Source organism: Leuciscus leuciscus (genome assembly GCF_965113295.1).
Source record: "Leuciscus leuciscus genome assembly, chromosome: 2".
Taxonomy (NCBI): Eukaryota; Metazoa; Chordata; class Actinopteri; order Cypriniformes; family Leuciscidae; genus Leuciscus; species Leuciscus leuciscus.
The window spans coordinates 38600374-38627542 of NC_138726.1; the positions used below are offsets into that span (position 1 = coordinate 38600374).

Below are 27169 nucleotides of genomic sequence, written 5' to 3' on the forward strand. Positions count from 1 at the left end.
AATCTTAGCCTTGTCTGCACAATTTCTCAAACCGTCCACACTGGAAACAGCAAAGCGATTGTTGCAAATCCATTTGTCCTTCGTGTCAGACATCAAAAATAGAACGGGGTATCAGTTTACTGTCGGGGTTTGTCATGTCGCATTGCACTTCTGCATCCAGTGTAGACAGTATCACTGGTTATAATCGGTTTTATTGTCTTTTGTTGCGTCACGTTGCGGGGTACAGAGTATATGCGGTACTCTGACTGTGTGCATACTATTTACATTGTGCACTGAATGCTTAACCCAGCGTGTGTAAAACTGAAGTGTACACTGGACTTTACAAAGCTAGTTTTATTCTGCATCTCGGATTACTGTGCCCAAGTGCCTGAAATGCAGTGCCGATCATGACAATGTGAACAATGTTTTGTTGGATCTTTTTTCAAAGTCATCTTTCCTGTTTTCTATGACCCACCTCATGATGTATCTAACCTGCTTCAGCTATGTGTTTTCAGCATGTGTCTGCTCTCATTAGAATTTTGAAAAGGTGTGATGGGAGGATGTGAAGAAGGGGGTGGGCACAGCAACTGTCTGGTGTTGGTTATCAGTCTTGTTCAGATCCTAGTTCTGACAGGATCGTAAGTAAAACCATGCAAAAGAATATTTGCAGAAATGTACATAAATGGTCATAAATGTACACCAGTCTATCGTTTCACCTGAGGATTGAGTTAAGACATTTTGATGAAAGGTAACAAAGTCAAAATATGTAAACAAAAAGGAAACATATGCATGGATCTATTGTTCACATCACAATAAGATCAATAACATGCTTTTAGAAAATGCATAGAATGAATTTTCATTTCATGCCAACTTTAGAATATTGCATGAAATCTACTCCGAATTCTACAGAATGCTATGCTGTGGAACCTGAGGTTCGGTGATGTGTATGTTTGACATTGTGGTGTTCATCACACAGCATGTTTTAGGTTTATACAAGGTATAAAACAAGATTTTGAATGATAAAAAAATAGATACATTTCCAAATACTTTTTTTAGCAGGTACATTGTCACTTGCTGCAGCATCATATACAGGCCAGTCTATTGAAATAATACTTATAAAATATACTATGCATGGCAGTCACTGACCATTTTTTCAGGAAGCGATCTGTATCTGTGTAATTTGATTAGCCCATTTTACATTCTTTTACATTGCGATTTGACCCGTGCAGTATTTCGCACTAAAAAAAAGTGGCTAACTGGAGTGTTACTTTTGGCCCCTGCTGCATTTGTATGATGGTTGTAGTGTTTCTGCTGTAGTCCTGCTCTCCTGCTGAGAACGGGCCCCCGTAACCACATCCAACCACCTGCACATGAGACCCCTGCAGGGCTCTGTTTACTTAAGGAAGGCCTTAATGACTTTAGCAGAGGGAGGAAAACCAAAACCTTTCAAAAAATAATACAAGTTAAACATGATATTTTCCCCACACTCTCATTATGAAATAAAGGATAAGCAGGTATATAAGCCTTGAATCAGAAAAAAAATATTAGACTATAAGAGTTTCCATATGAGTTGGGTTTCCAGATATTTATGGCGTATTTTTTACAGTCAAATTTAATATTTTATCAGCTTCCAGCTATTATTCCAATACAAATATTTTGACTAGTCAATCCAAAGTTGAGTAAATGTATGTTCAGACATAAAAGTAGACATTATCATCGGTAGTAACTGTACGATCAGGTATGTGTCCTTCATCACTGCACTGTGTCGTGTATTACTGTAGGTCTGTTGTACTGCTGCATGCTGTCTGGGTCTAGGCTGGGGGGATGGGGGAATAGCAATGGTCTTAAAAGTGTTTTTTAGGGGGGGCTGGGTCGGGGTATGTTCCACAGGGTGAAATGGTCCCGCAGACGGTCTGGTCTGACGTCGAAGTTGCTTTTGTCCTTCTCTCCCTCTGCATTAAATTTGCATGTATCAGAGTTCACAGAGTTTGTGTTTTGTCAGACTCTATGATTTCAAACGGAGACGTGCAAGTTCAGCTCTAAAAACATACACATTAAAGGCTAAACACAGCTTGAAAAAGTGAAACAAAAAAGTTGAAAATTACTTAGGAAAGATGTTTGTCTGGTTGTCTGTCAAACAAAATGCATCATGTTAAATTGAGTGTATTAGTGCAAATAAACTACACATCAGCTGTAGTTTGCCTTTGCATATTTTTGTTGCTCTGTCTAAATTTGTTTTAAGCAAAACTTTGTATAAGTTCATGTCGAGTTGCATGTAAACATCTAAAGAAATCGACCTGATCCTGATTCCTTGTAAGCATTGAGATGAGTATGATAATGCTCTCAGTGGAAGTGTCATGGTCAAGTCAAGGATGCCTGGGCTGATACAGAAATTGTCCACTACAGCCCACGGCGTCTGTGTTTTTACCCTCTAGATTAAATCTGCCCAGCGTGGTTCAGCCTGTGTCAGACCCCTCCATCCCTCCAGCTCACCCCCTCAACTCTCTTTCTCTTCCTCACCCCCTCCCTGTTCAAATCTCACCCCGCTCTCTACTCAAGTGACAGCCGGCATGCGGGTGGGGGGGAGAGCAGGCCAGACCCGCCCTCCAGGCTGTGTGTGTGTGTGTCTACGTTTATGTTGGTTGGATGTGCCTTACTGCTGACCCAATTTGCCCTCTGCAGCTCAATCAATAGTCATTCAGTGCTTCCTTTTCACATGAGGTCTGCCCACACGGCAGCAAACACAGGCTCTCTCTCCGCTGAGCACTGGAATGTAATGGAAATGTAAAGGACTGATGGTGGAAACAATATTTTCAGACTGATGCAGTTCATGACCCCACGGAATGATCTAATCGCAAACTTTGCCATTTCTTAAATGATCCTAATTGTTGTTATCTGTTGTATTTCTTTTTGTCTCAATTAGACTTTAGTGTTTGAAAAAATGCTCTACCATAATACCATGTCAATATTTTTTGTTGTTGTTGTTGATGAAAGATATGAATAAGTTAATTCAGCAAGATGCATTAAATTGATCAAAAGTGACAGTTTGATGAGACTTCGATAAATGCTGTTCTTTTAAACTTTTTATTCATTAAAGAAACCTGAAAAATATTGCAAATATTAAGCAGCACAACTGTTTTCAACATTAAAATGTTTCTTGAGCACCAAATCTGCATATTAGAATGATTTCTGTTGGATCATGTGACACAGAAGACTGGAGTAATGATGCTGGAAATTCAGCTTTGACATCACAGGAATAAATACAATTTCAAATATATTAAAATCGAAAGCATTTATTTTAATTGTAATAATATTTGACAATATTACTGTATTTCTGATCTAACAAATGCAGCCCTGATGAGCATAAGAGACCCCGAATGGTAGTGTAAAAATGCAAAATTTCCTTAATTGAAATAAAAGGGTTCAATGTTCTATGAATACGGACCGTAAGATTCAGAACTGTGAAATGTTTATCAAAATACTTACATTCCAGACTTCAGAAAACTGAATGCAATAACACATGGCCATTGTCACAATGACACCTATTTGGTAACCGCACCATGGCCCACATTGTCACATTGCGGTCATAAGGAGGAAGTATGATAGACAATATCATATAGCCTATTATTCCTAAACACCACTGAGTGTTTTTCACAACTATCACAAGAATAAAAAAGGGGCTTGACCTTGGTTATTGATTCATACAGTAGCTGCTCAAATATTTTATACAAGCTGTTGTATGAACAGAAGAGTCAAACCTGTGATTTACTGTCTAACACTGACTGAGTGAACGCAGCCATAGAAGTCTTCAAGACACAAGTAAAAAAAGGCCAGATTAATTCAAAAGTTGAGAGAGGGAATGGTCATGAAAAAACAGTGTATTGACCTGATTTGGGCAAAAACATAAGTGCAGAAAAAAAAAAAAAAAAAAATTGATGTGAAATGTATTATATGACCCATTTTAAAGGGCTCCGGTAAGGAAAGTTCACACCTCTTTCCTCCTTTCTTTTCATGTCTCTGCTTTTATGTAGCATGCATAAAGGATGAATAGAGTGTCATGAATGGTATCTGTGCCCTGGATTCCTCAAAGAGTTGCTGACCTAGTGCACAGCCCTCCTCTCTCTCTGCACTTTGGCTGCTGTTGCATATTTCAAGCACACAATGTAGCAGTCATGTATAATAGAGTTCTCTGAGAGGTTTGGGCCACACCGTACGGCCCCGTTTCAGCACACCATAGCAGTGCGTGCATTACGTTGGCGTATTTAATCTGATCTCGACAGTGTGCCGTTATAGGAGGCCGCTACACAGATAAGCATTATAAAAATGTTTTGGTCGCAGCCCTTGACTGTAAAGATAAGAACTGTAGGCGGGGTTAGTGTGAAAATGTGTTTTGATATGATGGTGTGCTCGATTGTGTCTGCAAAAGTCATCTTTGTCTGAGACCGGACCAGTAAATAACTCGCCTCAGACATGAAAAGTTCACTGTGTGGTTTTTCAACATTGCTCAAGGCCATTATTCTGAAATGATTATGCCTTTTTCCTTTTCCACATGGGGCCATCCAAAGAAAAGTCTGAGTTGTATTTGCCTGCAGTTAAAAAGTGAAGCAGGAAAAAATATAGTGTGTTCTGGAATACATATTTTTGTTGTTGAGTTCATCTCTCCTCTTCCTTCCCTCTCTCGTCTCCATTAGCCTTAATGTGTCTTTGACTGGTTGGGCGTGCGTGCATGTGTGAACTGTGAACTAAAGGAAGTGACTCTGTGTTTACAACTCTATTGCTGTACTCTGCCCGTGTGAGCCTGTGTTGCAACCATAAAGTGGATTGTTTATGCCTAAATATTCTTGTTTATTCTTTAGATTTGATTGCTTAATAGATTCTCTTTTCATTCTCTCCATGGGGTGTCTGGTTTTCACATCATTATTTTTTTCCTCACGCAATCTGCCTGTGGAGCGAAAGCTCTGCTATGAAAAATTTAAAGCATATTTAGGTGCTGGGAGAGCCACAGAAGCCTCGGGCTGGCCAGCCAGGCCCGTGCCATTGTCTGGGCCAGGCTTGGTGGGTGTAAAAGTGGGAGGAGGGGGGTCTGACAGACATGCTTTAAAGAGCTTTTGGGATTTGCATTATTTGGCCCGCACTACATATGTGTGTGAGGAGACTACTGTTGCTTTCATATGGCTTTATGAGATGAAGCTGTTGTTAAACTAGAGCACAATCAACCTCCTAAACACACACACATTGTTCTGAAACACTTTTTTTTTTTTGGACTTCCTCTTCCTCTTTTTTCACCTCATTCACATCACGTGTGATGTGTAACCGAAAGCACCACATTAACAGGAAATTGGGCCACTTTTACTTCATCTGCGGTCTCACATAATACCTTGGCGTTGTCCCTGCAAGCCTTAGAGCAGTGAGTGTTTACATTGTGGTAATTTATGATTTTACACAATGTTTCTGACTTTAGCCATAATAACATTTCAGCTGTATTTCTGCTTTGGATTTTAGAGAATGAGCTGCTGGAATTGTTTCTGCTACAGTGAGCATCATCATTGCCTTTTCTTTTTTCTCTTTTTCTCTCAGATCACTAGATGGTCGGTTGCAAGTATCTCATAGGAAAGGACTCCCTCATGTGATCTACTGTCGTCTGTGGCGCTGGCCTGACCTGCAGTCACATCATGAGCTCAGAGCCGTTGAACTCTGCGAGTTTGCCTTTCACACGAAAAAGGATGAGGTCTGCGTCAATCCCTACCACTACCAGCGGGTCGAGACACCAGGTAATGCACACTGATATTTATGGCTCGTTTCCACAGAGCGGTACAGTACAGTACGGTGCGCAATTATTTTCCGCTTCCACTGTCAAAAGTTTTAAGAGTTTTTCAGGCGAGAATGTAGTTGTTTAAAGCTCAGATCTGTGGTTTATTTATAAAGATTTATGAAAAATTGTATCCAGGTTATGAGATCCATTCCAGGCGATCACTGGGCGCTTGGCGCTCGTGTAAACTGAATAAAGTAATCAAATGTAAAATAACACTGATAGTATTTTAGTCCTGAGTCCTGACTAAATTAAATACATATGGTATTTATTCTGATTCCTTTCAATTAAAGCTATCTTTTGTTGTTTTGACGACAACATTAATGACAGACACATGGCTGCTGTCACTTTTAGAGCTAGTGCACGGATCCATTACTGTTTTCATTATACTGTCTGTCACAGTCACATGCGCTTTACGCATAACCCACTGTGTTTACGAGTATATTAACCAAGACAAGAATTTTGACACAATTTTGCGTGTCGTCCCCCCCCATTTAAAGGCGATATAACCCGCGTAAAATAACTTTTGTTACTCGAGAGCTGTTTGTGAGGCGGCTTTAGTGTATGTATGCATGCAGAGAAAAACATTTCTCAGAGAGCGCACGAGTACTGGATAGTTTAAAATCGCTTGAATATTTAAACTGATAAGACTTAAAAAGACGTGAAAATGATAAACTTTAGATACGATGCAATGCTGGCCCGATTGTGCAAGTGACAATTCCGCCATGTCCCGACTCCTAAACGCGAGAGTCTAGTATCGCCGCCTGCAGCGCTTCAACCCATTTTGAGAGACGAGAGAGAGAAGATGCAGCACTGCTGAACACTTACGCTGTTTGTGAAATTGCGTCTCTCAGATAGTTTTCAAATGATTGATTTGATTTTATAATCTGTGTGGATTAATTTACTCATACAATCTACATGCTAAAGTGAATCAAGGCCAAGGGCTGGGACAACGCATCGAGGTCATCGATGACGTCGACGCAAAAAATACGTCGACGCAAAATATGCGCGTCGATTCGTCGACCTGTTTTCCTTTCTCTAAAAAACGTTTGTAAATTACTTCACAGTGTGTACCTTATGTGCGCTGATACGCGATGGCCGGACCATCATTCTATCCAACGTTATATAATAACCAATCCAGGGGTTTTCCTGCATTGAATTTTTTTTGGTGGCTGCCAAAGCCTTATTTGATCGGTGAGTGATGTAGAATAGAATGACTGACTGCGCTTTACAGGGCGCATATAAGTACGAGAGAGAGCCCCGGCTGCGCGCACTCACCGTCTTCAAACAACACGAGCGCTGTCTTGCTCTCTCTCTCTCTCCCTCGTTCATATTAATCAAAATCATTAGACACAATAGAAAAAGGGCGGAAGACCAAAGTTTCACGTGGATCATTCGGAGTCCATTTTTTTCTCTTGAATTACCGCGGAGTGTGAATTGTGGTAAAAAAAATAAACTGCCAGGATAATCACACAGCGCTTGCTGTAGGCTACAGGTCCACTAATGACACGTCCGATTCGCGAACTAATGACTCATTTGAACCGATTCACTTTAATGAATGGTTAAAACAACTGGATCTGTCCAACACTGAACTCACGAGACGTCTGAATCGGTGTATAACAAATCGGTAACACTTCCATATATTAAATTCTAGTTAAGTACTTTTTTTTTATTAGTATTTATTTTTTTAAAGAAAAAGGTGAGTGACAGAGTGTATTACTATATGTTGTTGTTATTTTTATGTAAATGAAGAATTAAAAGATGCACTTTTTTCAGTAAGCTAGGACTGTGTGTTTTCAACATAAATGTTAAATTCTGTTGGTTCAGGAAGGACGCCATGACAGGCTGCACTCTCTGTATTAGCTTAAAGCCCTCAAGTTTACATTGGTTACTGTATTCTTTCAATTGCTCTAAACAAGTATTTTGGGTGACCTTTTTATTTTTTTATTGAATGCTAGACATCAAGTTGTTGTTATTTGCATCTGAAAGAAGAACTTTTTTTCAGTAAGCTAGGCCCTATGTGTTCAGTAAGCTATGTGTTTTCAAGGCTTTAAGGTTTTATTGAATGCTACCTCTGACTAAGAATGTATTACTATGCACTTGTATAATCTTTTATTTTGGAATTTTAAGAGCAATAAACATATATTGCAATGTTAAGGAATTCATGTTTTTTTCATTCAGATATGTAAATTAACATGTATAAATTGCTATTAGTCAATTAATGGGGATTGGGGAGATAATCGATAATCGAATCGAAATCGAATCGGACAGGAAGAATGAATCGTTAGATTAATCGATGCATCGAAAAAATAATCGCTAAATTAATCGTTTAAAAAATAATCGTTTATCCCATTCCCAACCCTAGAATCAATGTTTGGGGGGGGGAATTTCCCGCATTATTAGTCGGATTATTATAAGTGACATAAATTATTCATCCATTGTTGTTTACTATGTCGCTTTCTTCTCACGAAAATGACGTTGATCGCTTCTTTCCGGCATAGGCTACACCACGCCCATCAAGTAAGGGTACTGTAGGCGGTGGAAACGCAAGCAGGATCAGGGTTTACCGTCCCGAATCGTACTGTACTGTACTGTACTGTACTGTACCGTACCGTACCGTACCGTACCGCTCGGTGGAAACGAGCCATTAGACAAGCATCAAGCACAATATCTGCAAGTATCATTTGTTTAGACATGGGGTCTTCATCAAGAGGTCGGTCATAGTACTGCAGCGGGTCTGCTGATTATTGGTTGATTGGTTTTCATGAAAATATTTCAATATGAATTAAGGGGTTGTCACGCTAGATTTTGGCATGCAAAATTTCTTCGGACACTGCAACAGACAGGATATGATGTCGCACTCAGTGATGCCTTTTTTAAAACATAAATTCAATGCAGCGAAATGTGAAACTTCTTTGCATCAGCTTGCCATCCAGTCAGAAATATATTTCTGTCATAATTTCAAGTTATACCAAACTTTTATTTTGACGGGTTGCCGTCAAGACCTTTCAAGTTTCTATGTGTTTATGATTTGACGATCTCAAAGCGATGATATGACTCTGGAGTTGGAGTTCATGTTTTCATGTCCTCATATAGTGAGACTGTAGAGGCTGAAAACACTGCAAACGTTGTGTGTGTGTGTTAAATGAAACAGCGCGTTTGCGCGAAATCTCTTGAATGAATGATTCAATGACAAATAAATTACAAATACATTTTTTTATAGTCACTTGTCGCCACTTGGTGTAATGATACAATAGTTTTTTGAAGCGCAATGTTACTTTCAAAAAGTGATTTACTCTATTTTAATGGCTTCCGTAGACATCCAATGTTTATATCCAAATTATAAACTTTTATCCCAGTTCTTTTGTGATAATATGAATATTTGTAACAGAAATAACAGTGTGGTTAAAAAGACTGTTTATGAAGCTATTTCATACCTAAACATGAATACTGCTCTCTCTGGCTCAGCTGCAGCGCCAATGCAGATTTGAATGTACCGGTGTGATTTTGACTGGCAAATCATCATTTAGGAATGAGATTGTGTGAGTGTTTGAATAGAGATTGAGATCTTTTAACGATTAATCATGCAGCTCTACCTGACATTAGTATTAGTAAATGATATTTAGTAATTAGTAATATATGTAGTATATGCACAAGTATTTATTGTGCAAGTTGTGAATCAAAACATGTTTTTTGTTTGGTTATTCAGGTATCATGTTTTTTTCTCTTTTTTTTTTCATTCTTGTTAACTTTCTCTTTCTCTCTCTCTCTCTCTCTCTGAAGTTCTTCCTCCAGTGTTGGTGCCTCGTCACACTGAAATCCCCAGTGAGTTTCCTCCTCTAGATGACTACAGTCACTCCATCCCAGAAAACACAATTTTTCCTGCAGGCATCGAACCCCAGAGCAACTACATACCAGGTAAAAGACAAATACACTCTAGTACAGGAAGTAATTGAGAAGACTCTTGGAAATGAGTTTCGTAGTGTTATAAAAACAGAAAAGCCAAACCAAAAAAAGGTCAAGTGGCTTTTAAATGAATATATCTCCATCAGCTGCTACAAAGCGGCACAATCTCAAATGTTTTCCAGGTGTACTAGAGTAAATTTAGTCTGTAGCTGTAGTCCCAGTAGGGCTATTTGTGACAAGATAATTGCTGCCAAGACCGGCAACACGACAAATCTGAAGAAGTACTCGACAGTGCACGGAATAAACTTAAGAGCAGAAAGTCTTCGACTGCAGGAAGAACTGGAGCTTGTCACAAATTAACCGAAACTCTGCGTATAGGCTTCTTGCATATAGGCATATAAAATAGGCATATAAAAAGCTTGATATTTCTACTTTTAAACGAACCAATTCCAATCGAAAACAAATTCTCTCTGATTATGTAATCCAAATGAAAGGTGCATTTATCTCTATAGGCCCATGCGTGCGTTCACTCTACTGCGGAGATGCTGAGTTTTTTTCCTGGATTTTTCCAGTGCTTTGCAGCAAGCTTTATGCATGCGCTTGAGCGTGAGGCTTATATTCCAGAGCGCGAGGCTTTTATTTTAGATGTAGGATGAGCAGAAGAGACCAAACACACAGATAAAGCAACAGTACTATCCAATCACTACATTGTGTTGAACAGTTCAGACACAAAGAATGAACAGTAAATGCATGAAGAAAACATGTTCATCCAGAATAAATCTGAATTTTAATCTAAATACAAACATGATATTTCAAGCAGAATTATTTGTTATTTTTGATATTTATGCCTGTTTTTATTTATAACTGAACTTCAGATGTGCCACAGATCAGTCATAGTAAAGAAGTTTTGCATTTTTGTCTTTGTGTTCTTTCAAATGTTATGATCAGATGGTTATTTTGATTTAAACTACTTCATAGTTTAAATCCCTTGTTTTAGCAGAGTTGTTGATTGACAGGTGAGTAGTAGGTGGCCATTGTTGACCTGGATACATCAGCATTTACACTATACAGATAATGCGGTCACATGTGTTTCTGACCTCCTGTATATACACTACCATTCAAAAGTTTGGGGTCATGTTACTTATTAGCCTATATTTGTAGGACTAAATGGTTAAACATAATAAAATGTTTAACCATTTTACAATTGAACAATTTACGCTGAAGTGATTTTAAGACTGCTTTTGTCTACATAAGGGGAAGATTATCCCATGAAGTTTGTATGGAGTGGCTTTAGCTGGGATTAGTTTCATCTGAATGGTATTTGCTTTAGAGAGGCAGTCTTTTACTGTAATAGGGTGGTGTGTGTTGTTTCATATCCTGCTGCTGAAACTGAGCTGACCCTAGCTTTCTAAATCGGGTGTCTTAATGTGAAGGGGAAAAATAAAACCCTTGTGAGACATTGTCTCTGCTGCACCTGCTAGATTTTGCCGGATGTGTTTGTTGATGTGCCTAATCCTTCATCCATCAGCTGGCTCACTGTGTTATGGGTATGTACAATTTGTGTTCATGCAGGCTAACCTTGTGTGTTTGTGTGTGTTACAGAGACGCCCCCTCCAGGCTACATCAGTGAGGATGGAGAGACCAGTGATCATCAGATGAACCGCAGCATGGACACAGGTGACGCCAGTTATGCCACGGCATTTGTTGCATTCTTTGATTGGTTGACACATTGAATTTTCTATAACTGCATAGCTATGAAGTAGTTCCAGGTTTGTTTTTTTGGTGACATTTCAGTTGCATATCACTTTTCCAAGTTTCTTTTTGACACTTAATCAGTGGTGTATGAAAGTAGGTCTACACACACCAATATTTTGGGACGAAAACCTGAAAAATGACTTAAGACAAACACATGATAATTGACTTTGCACTCTTGAATTATTGGAAATGTAATAGTTTTTTAATCAAAATGTGTTTGTCCTGTTTACTGTACATTCTTATACCATTAATTATTAATCTGTCCTTTTCTTTTCAGGGTCTCCAAACCTGTCACCGAACCCTGTGTCTCCTGCCCACAACAACTTAGGTAACTGATTCCATGTGTGTGTAGATTTTGGACCATTTTGGACACAAAATGATTGAATTGCATTGCAAAAACCAATATACAAAACTAAGTGTTATTTGAAAATATATGATGCTAAATCTTTTCACATAACTAACTTTACTTTTCTTTGCCATTTTTGCAGTAATTTTTAATCAAATGGTTTTGATTAGGGTTGTCTCGATATCAGATTTTCACTATAGATTATAGTGGCCAAAATAATTCGATATTAAAGTTAAAGTGGGTAATTTCGTAAAGGCTAGCTATGCAAGCTTGCTTTGAAAGCTTAAGATCCCACCCTCCCTTCATAAGTGTCTCCAAACCTCATTCATCTTTAAATTCATCTTTAACTTTGTTTTGTGTTTTCTCTTGTTTTGGCTAATGAATCACACTTGTTAAATATCAGAGTTATCATCAATACCGGCATATTGCGACACCCTTAGTCTTGATTCAGAGTCTTCCTGACATCCAGTTGCATTAACAGTTCTTCTGCATGAACTCACGGTTTGAATCAGTCTAATGACTCACTCGCTAAATGAGTCAGTCGAAGCAGTTCTTACTCATTCAAGTCATTATCTTCCTCATATCCAGCTCTAAATGAACCAAGAGCTCTTACTGTGTTATGTGCTTAAGGGCTTGTGAGATCTAAATCAGTGCAAATACTGACTGATTGTTAAATGACAGTTTGTTATTAAAAATACACATTTAGAAAATTTCCACAAGCTGAGTGTTTGTAGAAATGTGTTTTCAGTCTTTTAGAGGAAATGGATTGCGAAATTATTTGGATGTCCCCAAAACAACTTGAAAGAAAACCTCCCACTCTAAACATCCTGTCATTGACCATCTTAGCAAGGGAGTGCCCACAATTCTTTTTGTATCAGATTGTGCTTTTGCAGACACCGCTCAGATCCCACAGCGATTTCTCCTCTCCACAGCAGTGGTGTATGAGTGTGTGTCAGAGAGAACGGCCAGTGCCATGAGCCTGTAATTTTCTATAGATTTGTGTCCAAGTGATGATGGTATTTCCCGATTCAGCCTTTATTTCTGGGAAGTAACATTTGCTCTTGACATCACAGTGCCGTCAGTTCCCAGCCCCCGTGCTCTTTCTCTTCGGATATTCTGTATCCCCACCCATTTTTTTTTATTTTTTTTCTGTCTCATTTTCTGTGTATGTCTGTCGAATTCGCTCCTTTTATTGTTTTTTTTCTCTCTTTCTCTCTCAGATCTACAGCCAGTGACATACTGTGAACCAGCGTTCTGGTGCTCTATCTCCTACTATGAGCTGAACCAGAGAGTCGGTGAAACTTTCCATGCCTCCCAGCCCTCTTTAACGGTAGACGGCTTCACAGACCCGTCCAACTCTGAGCGCTTCTGCCTGGGCCTGCTGTCCAATGTGAACCGCAACGCTGCTGTGGAGCTCACGCGCAGGCACATTGGTACGCACACATCTGTTTCAATCACTCATTCATAAGACAACATTATTTTTATTTTTATTTTATTATTTTATAATAAAATAATTTTATTTTTTATTCATGTGGCAACCTTCTATTTTTGCAGGCCGAGGTGTGCGTTTGTACTACATTGGTGGTGAAGTGTTTGCAGAGTGTCTAAGTGACAGCGCCATCTTTGTTCAGAGTCCCAACTGTAACCAACGTTACGGCTGGCATCCCGCCACTGTTTGCAAGATCCCACCTGGTAAGATAAAACGAGAGACCCTCAACAAATAGCCCTCATCAACAGAGTTCAACTGTTAAGTTACTTAATTGCGGTTCTGAAAAGGATGAAACAGAGCTTCCTTTTTGATAGTTGAAAGCTTGTTTCAAACCGCTTTGTTTCCATCCAGGCTGTAATCTGAAGATCTTTAATAACCAGGAGTTTGCAGCTCTGTTGGCCCAGTCTGTGAATCAGGGCTTTGAGGCCGTGTACCAGCTCACCCGCATGTGCACCATTCGCATGAGCTTCGTGAAGGGCTGGGGAGCCGAGTACAGGTACGATTACTGCCATCACTTCACTCTAGGGCTGTCCCCGACTATGGATTTTCATAGTCGAATCAGAATCGTCATGTCTTGCCTATTGTCGACTAATAGTCGAATCATGTGTATGGGGGTGGGGCTGGGGGCGGGGCTTTAACGTTTCAAAGCTGCGATGTACAGAAAACATTTTTGATCAATAAAACTAAGAAATAACATAAATAACTCCAGAAAGGCCACACTGCAGATTTGCATTTCACATGCAAATCAAATTAAATCGGCTAAATTACCTGTGCGAGCAGGCCAGCCTACAGCACAACATCGATGCACCGAAAAAATAAACAATTAATTTACTAAATTAAATTAGAACAGAATATACCTTTCTAATAAATAAAAATACAAAACGAAATAAATCAGAATCAAGTCACAGGATGAGGAGCAAATGTGTGCAAAATGCCTAAAGTGCTGGGGAACATATATTCAAAACACAAGCCACAAATAGTTAGATTAGATAACCCTGACAGATTAATCAATAAAATTAAAATAAAGAAATTATTAAAATAACGATAGTAGCCAGAATTTTCAACTTTGTCTTTTTAACTGCAGAAACAACAATAAATGCTAAACTGGAGAGGCAGTCTTTTTAGCTAAAAATGTTCACAGCATCCAAAAATAAAATTAGAACCGGCTGAAAAGTTTTGAAATCACTTGTACCTGATCGAGAGAACAAATCCTGAACGTCTTTCACTCTGTCTGTCCGTTGGAGTCTTTTCAAATTGTGCGCTCGGATAAAATACATTCTAACGTGAAACCCAGTCTATGCGTGAAACATGTTAACGTTGGCCGGCAGAAGTGCGATCATGGTTTTCCTGATGCTAAATCCAGCCTTGGAGAATATCCTTCCTGATGGTGTACATCCACACTTTAGATTTTCTTATCCCAGACATTGTTAAAGATTTAAATCCTTGCCGCGAAGACGCTCCTCTGTCGGTCACGGATTGAAAGTGAAACTTAAATCTGTCACGGGGTGTTTGGATTTATTCACGCACGTTAAAAAAATATTTATTAAAAGCTTCTTTCTTTGCACATTTTTATATAGGCCTACAGCATTATCATAATAGGCTGAATATTAACGTATTGACATAAAAGCTAGTTCTATGTGAAATCAGACATTGAGCACCCTCATATAGCCAAAGTGGCATGATCCTCGTTTCATAACACCTCTGCGAAGATTCGACCGTGAGATCGGTAGTCGAATCAGGCTCCTCCTATCGAATCTTCGACTCTTCGGGGTCACCCCTACTTCACTCTATATCTATCCACGTGCTTGCTACTCCAGGAATGTGGCTTTGATTTATCTTGCTCTAAGTCTTTTGCATCACTTGTGAAGTGGTGTTACCCAAACCACAGAAGCCACCCATGCTTCCTGTTAAATTCTTTGAATTTGATTGTCGTAATCAGTTTTTTGTAGAAACGGGATTATGAATATTGAATGACTTAAACACTACTACTGCTTATTTTCTTTTACATTTACATTCATTATCTTGATTTAAATTAAATTAAATAGACCGTAAGAATAGACAGAGGCGAACCAACACTGAGTGGTGGCCCCAGGCAAAATTAATCAATGAGGCCCTTTTTTAAAATATATGTATGTTATGTATGTTTTATATATAATATATACGATTTTTTTGTTAATATATCTTCATTACCTAGAGATAATATTATACAAAATTCAAAAAGTAGTCAAAACATAGAACATCTAACAAGAACATAAGTTGATATTAACATAAGAAATGCATCTTTCATACGGATTACATAATCAGATGATATTTGCTTTCGATTAAAAAAAATTCGTTTAAAAGTGGACATATCAAGATTTATATAGGTATATTTCTCATATATGTGAGGCTAGTAGTTTAGCCTACGCTGTGTTTCTGTTTAGTTTTGAGACGCGCTCCAGTTCACGGAGACCATGAAAGCGTGCCCTGATTGTTTTATTTTATGACGGATAAGTCGGATAAGTCCTCTTCATGTTTAACAAATCAAATCATGCATTTTCTACAGCGAGTAAGCGCTGCGCCAGTTTGAAAAAGTCGAGGCGGCAAAACCATAACCAGCGTAACGAGAGAGGGGCCGCACTATGGATGGATGCAGAGATGTTGCTGCGTCTTTATATTAACATTCCTGACTGTTTGAATGATCAGCCCTCGGGGGCCCCAGGCAATTGCCAGGCTTGCCTGCCCTATTGGGGCGCCTCTGAAAATAGAGATGTTAAATATAAAAATTCTGGCCAATACCGAAAACTCTCATGTTATGGCTGATAACTGATAAAATCCTGATATTAATATTCTTTCTATTTTGTCTAAATAAATTTTTTTTTTAAACTCAAAAAAATCTGTAGTTTATTCATTCATTAGACTTTATTGTCCACCTTAGTGGAAAATTGTCTTCGACTTCTCCGAACAGAAATGCATCAGTGACACCACATTTAAACTTACATTAAAATACACACAGTTAAAGGGATAGTTCACTTTGAAATAAAATTTTGGTATGTTTTAGCTTACCTCAAGGGCATCCAAGATGTAGGTGTCTTTTTTTCCGCAGTAGTTTCAATTTTTATATTTTTAGGTCAAACCGTTCTTGTCTGTCAGTCATATAATGCAGGTCTATGGTCACTGTCTCAAAGAGCATGCACAGAGTCCAAATTAAAACAATTCCCCATCGTCCAAATTAAACAATTCCCCATCGTAAGTACACATTGATGGCCTAAGACAAGAAACGAGCGGTTTGTGTGAGAAAACGAACAGTATTTATATCGTTTTTACCTCTTATACACAGCCACGTCCAAGTGATCTGAGGGTGCGGGCGGGTATAGATATATACTATAGAAGTCGCCTTGGCTACTGCAGTTCATTGGAACGAAACCGTAGCCAGGGCGACATCTAGTGTCCGACAGCCAGGGCGACATCTAGTATCTAGTACCCGGTCACTGTCTCTTTGAGACAGTGACCATCGACCTGCATTATATGACTGACAGACAAGAACGGTTTGACCTAAAAATATCAAAATTGAAACTACTGCGGAAAAAAAGACACCTACATCTTGGATGCCCTTGAGGTAAGCTAAAACATACCAAAATTTTATTTCAAAGTGAACTATCCCTTTAAGAGTACGATACTACCACCGTTAACATACAACAACAGAAAATGGAAAACAGCGCAGCCAATTAAAATAAAGTAGGTTTCGACCTACAATAAACACATTTAAAAATTATTTCAGTTTAAATTAAGTTCCTGTATGGCCTGGGGAATAAAAGGTCTCTTATAGATGTTCCGGCTCGCCCTTGGGACCCTGAATCTACGGCCAGATGGAAGCAACTCAAACTCTGAGTTTAGTGTGTGTAGGGTGTCTGTTGATATCTGTCTGGCCTTCCTGAGTACTGCCTTATCAAATACATCCCCAAGCTGCCTTTGTGACTTGCCAATCACCTTCCCTGCCATATTAACAGTTTTGGAAGCTTGTTTTTATTTCAGGTTGCCATACCAAGCTGTTATATTAAACTGTAAAATACTTTCTACAAGGCCCCTATATGCCATCTCAAGAATGTGTTGACTGACCCTGAAACTCCTCAGTTTTCTAATTAAAAACAATCGCTGGTTAGCTCTCTTAAAAATACTCTCTGAGTTAACATTAAAACTTAAAGTGCGATTAGTGATTGTACCCAAGTACTTAAAATTTCCGACTACTTCCACAGGCCGGCTGTTAAGTACAACAGGGTTGATGTTACTGGCCCCTCTTGGTTTCGTTTGTATTATAAGTTCTTTTGTTTTAGTCACGTTAATTTCCAATTTAACAGTCTGACACCAGTCCTGCTGTAAAGTGACTTGGCTGAAGTAAGCTTCCTCATGTGCTGCATTATTTTCTGTGAGAAGTCCTACCAAGGCCTTATCATCAGCATATTTAAGTAAACTAACATTGGTGCTGTGCACAGTCATAGCATTTATATAAATTGAAAACAACAGAGGTGACAACACACAGCCTTGTGGTGCTCCAGTATTTACAACAAGCTCATCTGAGTAAACCCCATTTATTAAGACTCTCTGAGGGCGGTCAGTTAAGAAACTTCTAATCCAGTGAATGAGCCCACCATTCACATTCATCCTATGAAGTTGTTCTAAAAGAATGTCAATTTGCATAGAATTAAAAGCAGAAGTAAAATCAATAAAAAGAACCCGAGCAAGTGATTTTGGTTGTTGCAAATGTTTAGCTATTTGATTTACAAGAGTAAGAGTTGCGTCCTCTGTGCCCCTGTGTGACCTATAGGCAAATTGAAGGGGGTCAAGTTGATTCCCAACAGAAGACATAAGATGGGTGCTGACCACTCTCTCCATACACTTGGCTAAGAGTGGAGTGAGTGCCACTGGTCTAAAGTCTCCAAGGGCTATAGCCTTAGAGACTTCAGGCACAGGTATTATTGTGGATTTCTTCCATGAATTTGGAAAAACACCACAATTCAGCAAAATTTGAAACAGCTGAGTGAGAACCCCTTTAAGCTGTTGAGAGCATGCCTTTAACACCCTTCCTTGGAGGCCATCAGGCCCAGGGGCTTTGTTTCGTCTAATTTTAGAGAGACACATGGCCACTTCTTCTTCAGAAAGCTGTATATGTTCATAGCTACCAATCTGATCACAGGTAATACTACAGCCGATTTTTAGGTCTCTCACATCGTATCTTCCATAGAAGATGTTTAAATCATTAACAAATTTACCACAATCTGCCACGTTTACACAGTTTTTTTCCTTCGCTACCCATTATTGTGTTTAATCCTTCCCATGCTTGTTTTGCATTGCCTGTACATAATCTTTGTTCAACCTTATTCTTAAAATCAATTTTTGCTGTAAAAACTTTACGCTTAAATTTCTTCTCTTTCTCCTTTACCACATCATTTTCTCCTCTCAAAAATGCAGCCCTTTTCTCATTCAGACACGTTTTAAGATCCTTTTAGTTGCTTGTGAATTTAGGTATCACAAATTTAAAATATACAGTTTAAAATATATATATTCATTTAAATATTCAGATGCTAAAGAACATTTAACAGTGTTATTAAAATAAATTTGAAATTAGTGATAAAATAAGTAAATGTTAGATGATGGCAAAGGTGTCTAAATGTAAAAATAGGTGAAGTGAGCATGCACCATGTTTTTCCTGGTGTCTGCGCGCGCAATAAGTGAGCGGGCAACATGCTAATGTTTCGTCTTGATGTCACAACGAAACGGTGACAATGAAAAACGATTCATTTCATTGACTCAGAGTCGACTCTTACTTTTGAAAGACAATAACTTTATATACGGTGCACTTTCAGATTTAAAACTTTGCAGGATGTTTTCATTCACTTAGAGCTATGTTACACACTACATGAAAGGTCATTTTCAAAAATCCATAATAGGGGCACTTTAATATTTTTCATCCCTAATATCCAGCATCAATTGATAATGATAAAGTAAGAAATCTCTTATATCAGCAGATATAACTAGTAATGACAGAAGTTTGTAAAGGGAGTCCAAACCATTTTACTGTTCCGTAAGACAATAGGAGGAAATGTTGCTTTACAGCTATTTTAGTATGGACAGTCCTGCTTGTGGGTCATGACAGGCTGCGGTAACTGTTTTTCTCGGTCTGACTCGCTCTGGTGAAGAGCTCTGACGTAGTAAGGCAACCCAATGTCCACCAGCCTAACGTGTCCGTCATATAAACTGTTAGGTCTGCGCTGGCAAATCATTCCACGCCAAACAAACTCACATATGGTGTGCTTCAAAATGTCTCAGAGTTTCCTGGTTTCTCTTTGTTCTCTTCCCATCTTGCTCTTGCTCTTGTGAGTAACTTCATTGTTTGAGCCCATGGAACCAAGACCTTAATTAGAAGCAGTTGTGGGTTTTGACCATGGACATCTGTAGAGAAAGCTTGAGAAGAGAGTGGGAAAGAGTAAGACTGGTGTGAGAGAGAGTGAGACTGTGGTTTCCAGACAGCTTGGCGTGTGGAGACACAATCTGAGCTGTGTCAGGTTTCAGCACACACCCCTCCACTTCTCCCCACCTTCAGATCCACCTCTTTAAGTGCGGACAAACTCTCCCTGTTGCAGTTTAAAAATGCCTTTTGAGCACTTTATGGTTGGACCATGTATTTACCATCACGTCAGCGAATATCATGACGTAGAACAGCACAGTGCCATTGTCTGAATTCACCTTCATATTCTCTCAGTTTGTCACCTGATCTGCCCCAGATTACTTGGACGATGAGTACAGTAGATTTCACCTCTCCTCATTTTTGCTTTTATTTACCAATATCTTTTCTAAAACTTGACATTAAAAGTGTTAATAATTTTGCAGTATCTACATGGAAGACGAAACTCCTGAATTTAGGAAGAGCTTTACTCTTTCATTTTCTCCTGCTCTCCTACTTTCTTTCCACTACTCCATCTCTTTTTAACTCTTAGTAGACTTTGTAGAATAATGGAGGCTGCGACCTCCGCTTATGCTGTATTTCAGCACTGCCCTTATAAAAAAATTCAGGGGTTTTTGTTCATAGATGGCTGAAAGATTTACTGAGAAACTCGTCGAAGAACAAGAAACATTCAAACGATCAATAAAAGAAGCTGCTAGGAGACAAAAACAGTGGGTAGACACATTGTTGGATGAAACTGTAATGAAAATGTCTAAAATAACACTATGTGAAAGCCACAGAACAGTTTTAATAACCAAAGTAATTAAAAACTGTTAATTGTTAAGAGGCAGAACGCACATTCTCCAGGAACGCACATTCAATGTGCTACTTTTTAATTAGTTGTATTACTTTTATTTTAAAATATCATCGCATGAGTTATACATACACTACTGTTCAAAAGTTAAAAAAAATGTTTTTTGAGAAAATGAATACTTTTATTCAGAAAGGATACATTATATTGATCAAAAGTGACAGCAATCTTTTGTAACATTATACATTTCTTTACTCTGTCAAACAATGTTCTTTTGAACTTTCTATTTATCATAGAATCCTGATAAAATGTTTCACAAAAATTATGGTTAAGCAGCACAACTGTTTTCAACATTGATAATAAGTAATGTTACCTGAGCTCCAAATCTTAATATTAGACTGGTTTCTGAAGGATCATGTGACACTGGAGAAAATAAATCAAATAAATGCAACCTGGTAAGCATAAGATACTTCTTTCAAAAACGATAAATTATCTTACCGACCCAAAACTTTTGAACGGTAGTGAAGGATTTTTAACTTTCAATTAGGATTTATTTAAAACTTTTCTGTTGAGCTCTGTTGCACGTTTACTTGATGTCAGGACACATGGTTTATTTTTCAAAATTGAAACATATAATAGAGTATAACAGTACAATTTAAAAAAAAAAATTTCCATAAAATATTTTTCACTACTTCACTCACATACGTTTTCTGTGCACAGTGTGAAGATTTGACTAATCAATAATAAAATGTCTTGCTGGCTGTTTTCATTATTGATTATTATAGAATGATTACATTTTAAAATGAAATCCACTTGTCTATAATTCTTTTCTGAATTATTCTCTGAGTGCTGAAGTGACTGTAAGTCATGTAGTAGGAGAGGGACAGAGATTCAGGAGAGAGACTTACACACGCGTGTGTGGTGTGTGTGGTGTGTGTGGTGTGTGTGGTGTGTGTGGTGTGTGTGGTGTGTGTGGTGTGTGTGGTGTGTGTGGTGTGTGTGGTGTGTGTGTGCGTGTGTGTGTGTGGTGTGTGTGTGTGTGTGTGTGTGTGAGTGAGTGGAAGGATTAGAGGAAGTCCCAGTGAGGAATGGAACGTGAGCAGTGTGAGGTGTTATTAACTGTGTGTGTGTGTGAGCCCAAGCGTTGGGAATGGAGACGAGTGTTGTGTAAGCATTGTGGAATGTAAAAGAAGTGTGTTTGGCAGTAAGTACGTCCCTATGAGGGACCAAAGCAAAGAACAGCAGAGCAGAGTTTACACGCATTTTATATCCAGACAAACCGACAAACTCTGAATTATTTCTTGACAGTCATTCACATTCACAGTAAATGATGTTAGTGGATGATTTATTAACAATCTGTACATGCTTGGAAAAAAAATCAGTATATTATTAGTTTGAAAAGAACATTCATGGTTATAAAAAAAAATCTAATAAAAATTCTGTCATGATTTACCCACCCTGAGGTCATTTCAAAGCTGTATAACTTTCTTTCTTCTGCAGAACAAAATAAGATATTTTGAAGAATGTTGGTAAACCAAACAGTTTTGGTGACCACTGACTTCCATTGTATGAGACATTTCTCAGAATATCTTTCTTTTGTGTTGTACCGAAGAACAAAATTCATACAGGTTTTTGAACTAAATGAGTAAACGATGACATCATTTTTATTTTTGGGTGAAGTGTACCTTTAAAGCCACACTTAATGTTCCGATTTCATTGCATTAAGATATAATAAAATATCAAACCAAGTGGCATTTATTACAAGAAAGATAAGCAAAATATTTCAAAAAGAGGGGGTTTTTTTCAAAAAAAAAATGGTTGTGATCAAAACAAAGGAATGTAACAAATATGAAAATGTGCAATGATATTCATAATGCTAATCACTGAAATCGCTCGTTGCAATCACTGATCCGATGCAGTTAAATTAATATATTTAAGTGTGGCTTAAGTGTGTGAATACTTCTGGCCACTGTGTGTTTCTGGTTTCTGACCTCTCTTTATTTCTCTCTCTTCAACGCTGTCAGGCGACAGACAGTGACTAGCACCCCCTGCTGGATAGAACTGCACCTGAACGGTCCTCTGCAGTGGCTGGACAAAGTGCTCACTCAGATGGGCTCCCCCTCCATCCGCTGCTCGAGTGTGTCATAGGAAAAACGCTCCATATACAAACCACCAGATCTGGGAAAAAAGTTCCTTCAGGAGTCGAAGGCTGAAGACCTTCATACCTGCCAACTAATTGGGTTCCACAGACTCGGTAGCACTTTCATGTTGGAGGAGTGTATTACAGTATGTGTATATACTCGTTTTTATGTTATTGGTAGCCATTTTTATTGCCATTATTGATATCAAATATTGCCATTTATGACTAATTTTGTTATATACTGTTGCATGTGTATGTTAGATCTCTCCTCTGTTGTGTCCGTTATGATGCTGTTATATTAGGTACATTTTTACCATAACAGAGGCTTGTTTTTTTTAAGAGACATGAAAAAAGTGCTTTTTTGTAAAGTGAAGATATCAAGTTTTTCAAATATCAGTTAAACTGTATTTTTGATCTATTTTTGGTTTGATCAAACTGAAACTTGGCCAATGTCATAATGTGATTGTAGTACGTATCAAGAGGGTTTGACCTTCCTCATGAGAAAGAAACAGGATGTCTTTGACTAAGCGGTGTGTGTTCAGACATTGAAAACTCTAATTAATATTGTTTTTCAGGTTTCCCCAAAACATTACATTTCCATATCCCGTTTTGTCCTAGCCAGTGAAATATGCTGGACAGCACTTACAAAAAAAAAAACCTTTCACCTTTTTAAATTTCACTAAACAGAATACTATATAAGAAACTTCATATGTGTACATAACAGTTTATGTAACACTTGTGAAAGTGCTTCACAATATCTAAGTTTGTTGAAATGTTAGGGGAATTTGTCATTGTACACGTTCTGAAAGCCTGATACTACTCCTACAGCAGATTTCCAGTTGTAGTGTTTTTCATCTCTTATCACGGACCCATGCTAAGCGTGTGTGTGTGTGTTTGTGTGTGTGTGTGTGTGGAGGTTACATGAGGGTGTTTTACCTGTTCCAGCGTCCTCTGGGAGTGTTTTGTATAGTGTCTGGTCTGGTGTTGAGTTCAACTTTGTCTGCAGCGAACCGGCTGTCTGGTCTGTGGGAATGAATGTGAATTATTATTGTGTTTTAAAGGATTCACCACTCACAACTGCATGTGTTGTGCCCGCTTTCATTTGTTATTCTTTAGTGAGTGGGTGAGGAGCTGTTCAAGGTTTGGTGAGGTCTCTCAGTTGTCCGCTTCGGAAAAGAAATTTCCTCTTCATGTTGTGGTAAAATTTGAAAACTGGGCATTACATAATTTTGAGCACTATGTAGTTCATGTATACATCTGTGGATATGCACACTTACCTGTGTGTCCTTGTGTTCTCACATCCTCTAAGAATGAAACTGAGTGAGTGTGCCTTCGCATCAACTTTCACAACAGAGTTTGTAAATAGTATATTGGAGACTTCTTCACAGGCATTCATCCATATTGAGTAAGTGGGTTGTCCAGTGTTGGACCACTCAGGGTTGGGATTTGTTCTCAGCTGAGCTTGTAAATATGTCTGATAAATTGATTATGCATGCCTATTTTCTGAAAATCATGCCATTTGTACTGTAGACTCTATTTTGCTACCAAATATTTTTTCAGAAGTGGGACGGGAAAGTAAATGCCTCTTACCTCTGTGTTTGTAACCGTCGAAAGGGGGGAGGGGGGCTGTACTGCTGGCAGGTTTTTGTAAGGTTGTATTTTTATATACGTCAGATACTCATAGGATATGGAGAAGGGCTTGAAGAAGGGAAATGTCACAATGGGCTTTGTGAAAGCCAGATCATGTTCAGTACTTTCAATTAGCATCAGGTCAGTGTGATGCGCTTGCAATGAGGAGCTCTTTGCAGGCTTTTTGAAATCTCTGGTCTCCCAATGTGTTATAAAGGAATCACGGAGGAAAGTTGCATTTAGGTGCGTCATGTACTTCACAGATAGGAGAAAAGATGTGTAACATCTGTTTGCTTAAATGTTTATAAGGACTGTTGTGTGATTTAAATGCGCTAAGACTTTACTTTGATAAAGTCAGTGTGTTGTATGACTTGGATTCCTTGAAATGTATTTAAAATCTCTTGATGTCATCCGGCAAGACAGAATAGAAGGTACTTGTATTATTCAGGAAATGATTTGTTGTCCATCTAAGCAAACATTAATGTTTTCTTTGATAGGAAGAAAATCAAATCTAATTTTCTCAACAAATTGTTGAACATATTTTAAGTAATGTGCATTTATTGTGCTTGTGTTAAACTTTCACATTCAGTGACGTTGTGACTTAGTGGTGATTGTTGTGCTTGACATGTTAGATTTTTTCTCTGTATAAGTATATAATCTTTATTATTTCTCTCCATCTTTAAAGTTTGTCAGGAGAAATAAATAATTGTTTGTTATTGTTGTACTTTTAATAAATGTTTAAATGAAAAAAAAAAAAAAGTCTCTGATTTCTTCGGTCAAAAATGTCTTTACAAACATTCTCTACATTCCAGTCAAGTTCTGCTTATTATTTGATCATGACAATGCTGTGAAAGGTGCATTGGCATACGGAGACAGGTGAGGCAACCCTGGCCTGTTACCTAATGTACTTTTTTCCTCTCCTTGCTGAAATATGAAAGCTCTCTTTGTTCAAAGGACCCTAAGGGCAGGGAGGCGCTAGAACTCTTCTGAACTGCGATTACATAAATCATTTTAGGCAAATGCTGCTATGCAGCATCTAAAAAATCACCAGGCCCTGATTGTGTGAAATTAGCAGCTGATATTATTTCGACCCCTTTAACTTATCTTTTTCATCTTTCACTAGATACTGGTGTTATCCCGGAAATTTGGAAATCAGCTTTTGTTGTTCCCTTATTAAAAGTGGGAGTATAATCCCACTATATTAGATAATTATAGGTCAATTTCAAAGCTTTGTGTCCTATCAAAAATTTTAGAAAGTTTTATTAGTGACCAGTTGACCTGTTATTTGAATGTAAACAAAGTTCTATCTAATAATCAATAAGGGTTTCAGTACCACAACTGCCGTTCTGGAAGTTTTAAATGATATTGTGGAATCAGTGGATAAAGGTGATTATTGCGCTTCCCTTTTTATTGATTTATCAAAGGCTTTCGACACAGTGGATCATGAAATATTGTTGAATAGACTAGAGAGTGTTGGTTTATCAAATCATGTTATTTTCTGGTTTAAATTTTTTTTAAGTGAAATAACTCAATGTGTTCAGGCTGAAGGTAAACATTCACGACTATTAGAGATTGTTAAAGGTCTTCCCCAAGGATCTATGTTGGGGCCTCTTTTATTTACTATCTACATAAATAGTCTTGATTGTGATATTCAGGATGCAAATTTTCACTTTTTTTGCAGATGACACTGTCATGTATTGTGGTGCACCTTCTAAACAGCAAGCCTTGCTTAAGCTTCAAATGGCTTTTGATGTCATTCAGTCACGGCTCATACACTAAAGCTTGTTTTGAATGCTGGTAAAAACCAAGCTTATGTTATTTGCAAGCTCGAAAAAAGGTAGACAGTCTTGTTCCTCTCCAGACTTTACGAGGTAATGCGATTGAGTTAGTAAAAGAGTATAAATATCTTGCCATCATTGTTGATGAGACATTATCTTTTGGCTCTCACATAACTCAATTAAAGAATTTTTTTTTAAATAAAGCTTGGGTTTTATTTTACAAACAAGTTTTGTTTTTCATTTAATGTAAGAAAGAGGTTACTTTTGTGCCTGTACTTGATTACAGTGATGTGGTGTATCAATTTGCTCCTTCTCATCTTCTCTCTTCTTTGGATGCCGTTTATCATAGCGCTTTAAGATTTATATCAGATTGTAAACCTTTAACTCATCATTGCACTTTATAACAGAATAGCCCATTAAGGAAAATGCACTGCTACCTAATTAATTATTTATAAAACTATTCTGGGGTTGTTGCCTTCGTATCTAGGTTGTCTTATTTAACAGAAAAGTGTTGGGAAATATTCCCTCCGGTCTCAAAATTGTTATACTCTTTCTGTTCATTTGTAAGAACTGAACTGGGAAAAAGGGCTTTTATGTATTCAGCTCCGTTTGAATGGAATCTACTCCAAATGAAATTGAAATTACAAACTCTGGTGTCTATGGAACATTTTAAATCTATTATTCGGTCACTTAAAGAAGACTCAATGATGTGCAAATGTTTTTAAGTGTTTTCATTTTGAATTGTTATTTTGATCTGTAAGTTTGTGATTGTAACTGCTGCCAATTCTTGGCCAGGACACTCCTTTGAAAGAGATTTTTAATTAAATAGAGATTATCCTGGTTAAATAAAGGTAAAACACACACACACACACACACACACACACACACACACACACACACACACACACACACACAAAAGACACCTATACCTTACTGATGGATCAGACAGACACCAGACAAGGAGTTTAGCTGCTTAAACTCAGCTCTGCTGCTGAAAAATTAACAGGTTTGAGGGTCAAAACCTATAACACTCATGAATGATTCACAGCTTCTCGAATGTGTAGGGCACTGTGTCAAGGTTTGTTTCAGGTTCATGAGGCAGCTGT

The 27169-nt window shown here is 38.1% G+C and overlaps 1 protein-coding gene and 1 long non-coding RNA gene across 2 annotated transcripts in view; both read left to right on the plus strand.

The window, feature by feature from the left end:
* smad3a (SMAD family member 3a) overlaps positions 1-25317 on the plus strand; it is a 44176-nt gene extending 18859 nt beyond the window's left edge. The window contains exons 2-9 of the mRNA XM_082162280.1: positions 5557-5750; positions 9572-9706; positions 11297-11371; positions 11727-11777; positions 13016-13228; positions 13350-13487; positions 13636-13780; positions 22541-25317. Coding sequence (XP_082018406.1) covers positions 5557-5750; positions 9572-9706; positions 11297-11371; positions 11727-11777; positions 13016-13228; positions 13350-13487; positions 13636-13780; positions 22541-22664 — 1075 coding nt within the window. The 3' untranslated portion in view covers positions 22665-25317. The remainder of the gene's footprint in view (positions 1-5556; positions 5751-9571; positions 9707-11296; positions 11372-11726; positions 11778-13015; positions 13229-13349; positions 13488-13635; positions 13781-22540) is intronic.
* On the plus strand, positions 19463-22315 carry LOC309493171. Its single transcript, XR_014203822.1, has 2 exons — positions 19463-21441; positions 21571-22315. It is a non-coding gene; the product is annotated as an uncharacterized lncRNA (long non-coding RNA).
* Positions 25318-27169: the final 1852 nt, after the last annotated feature.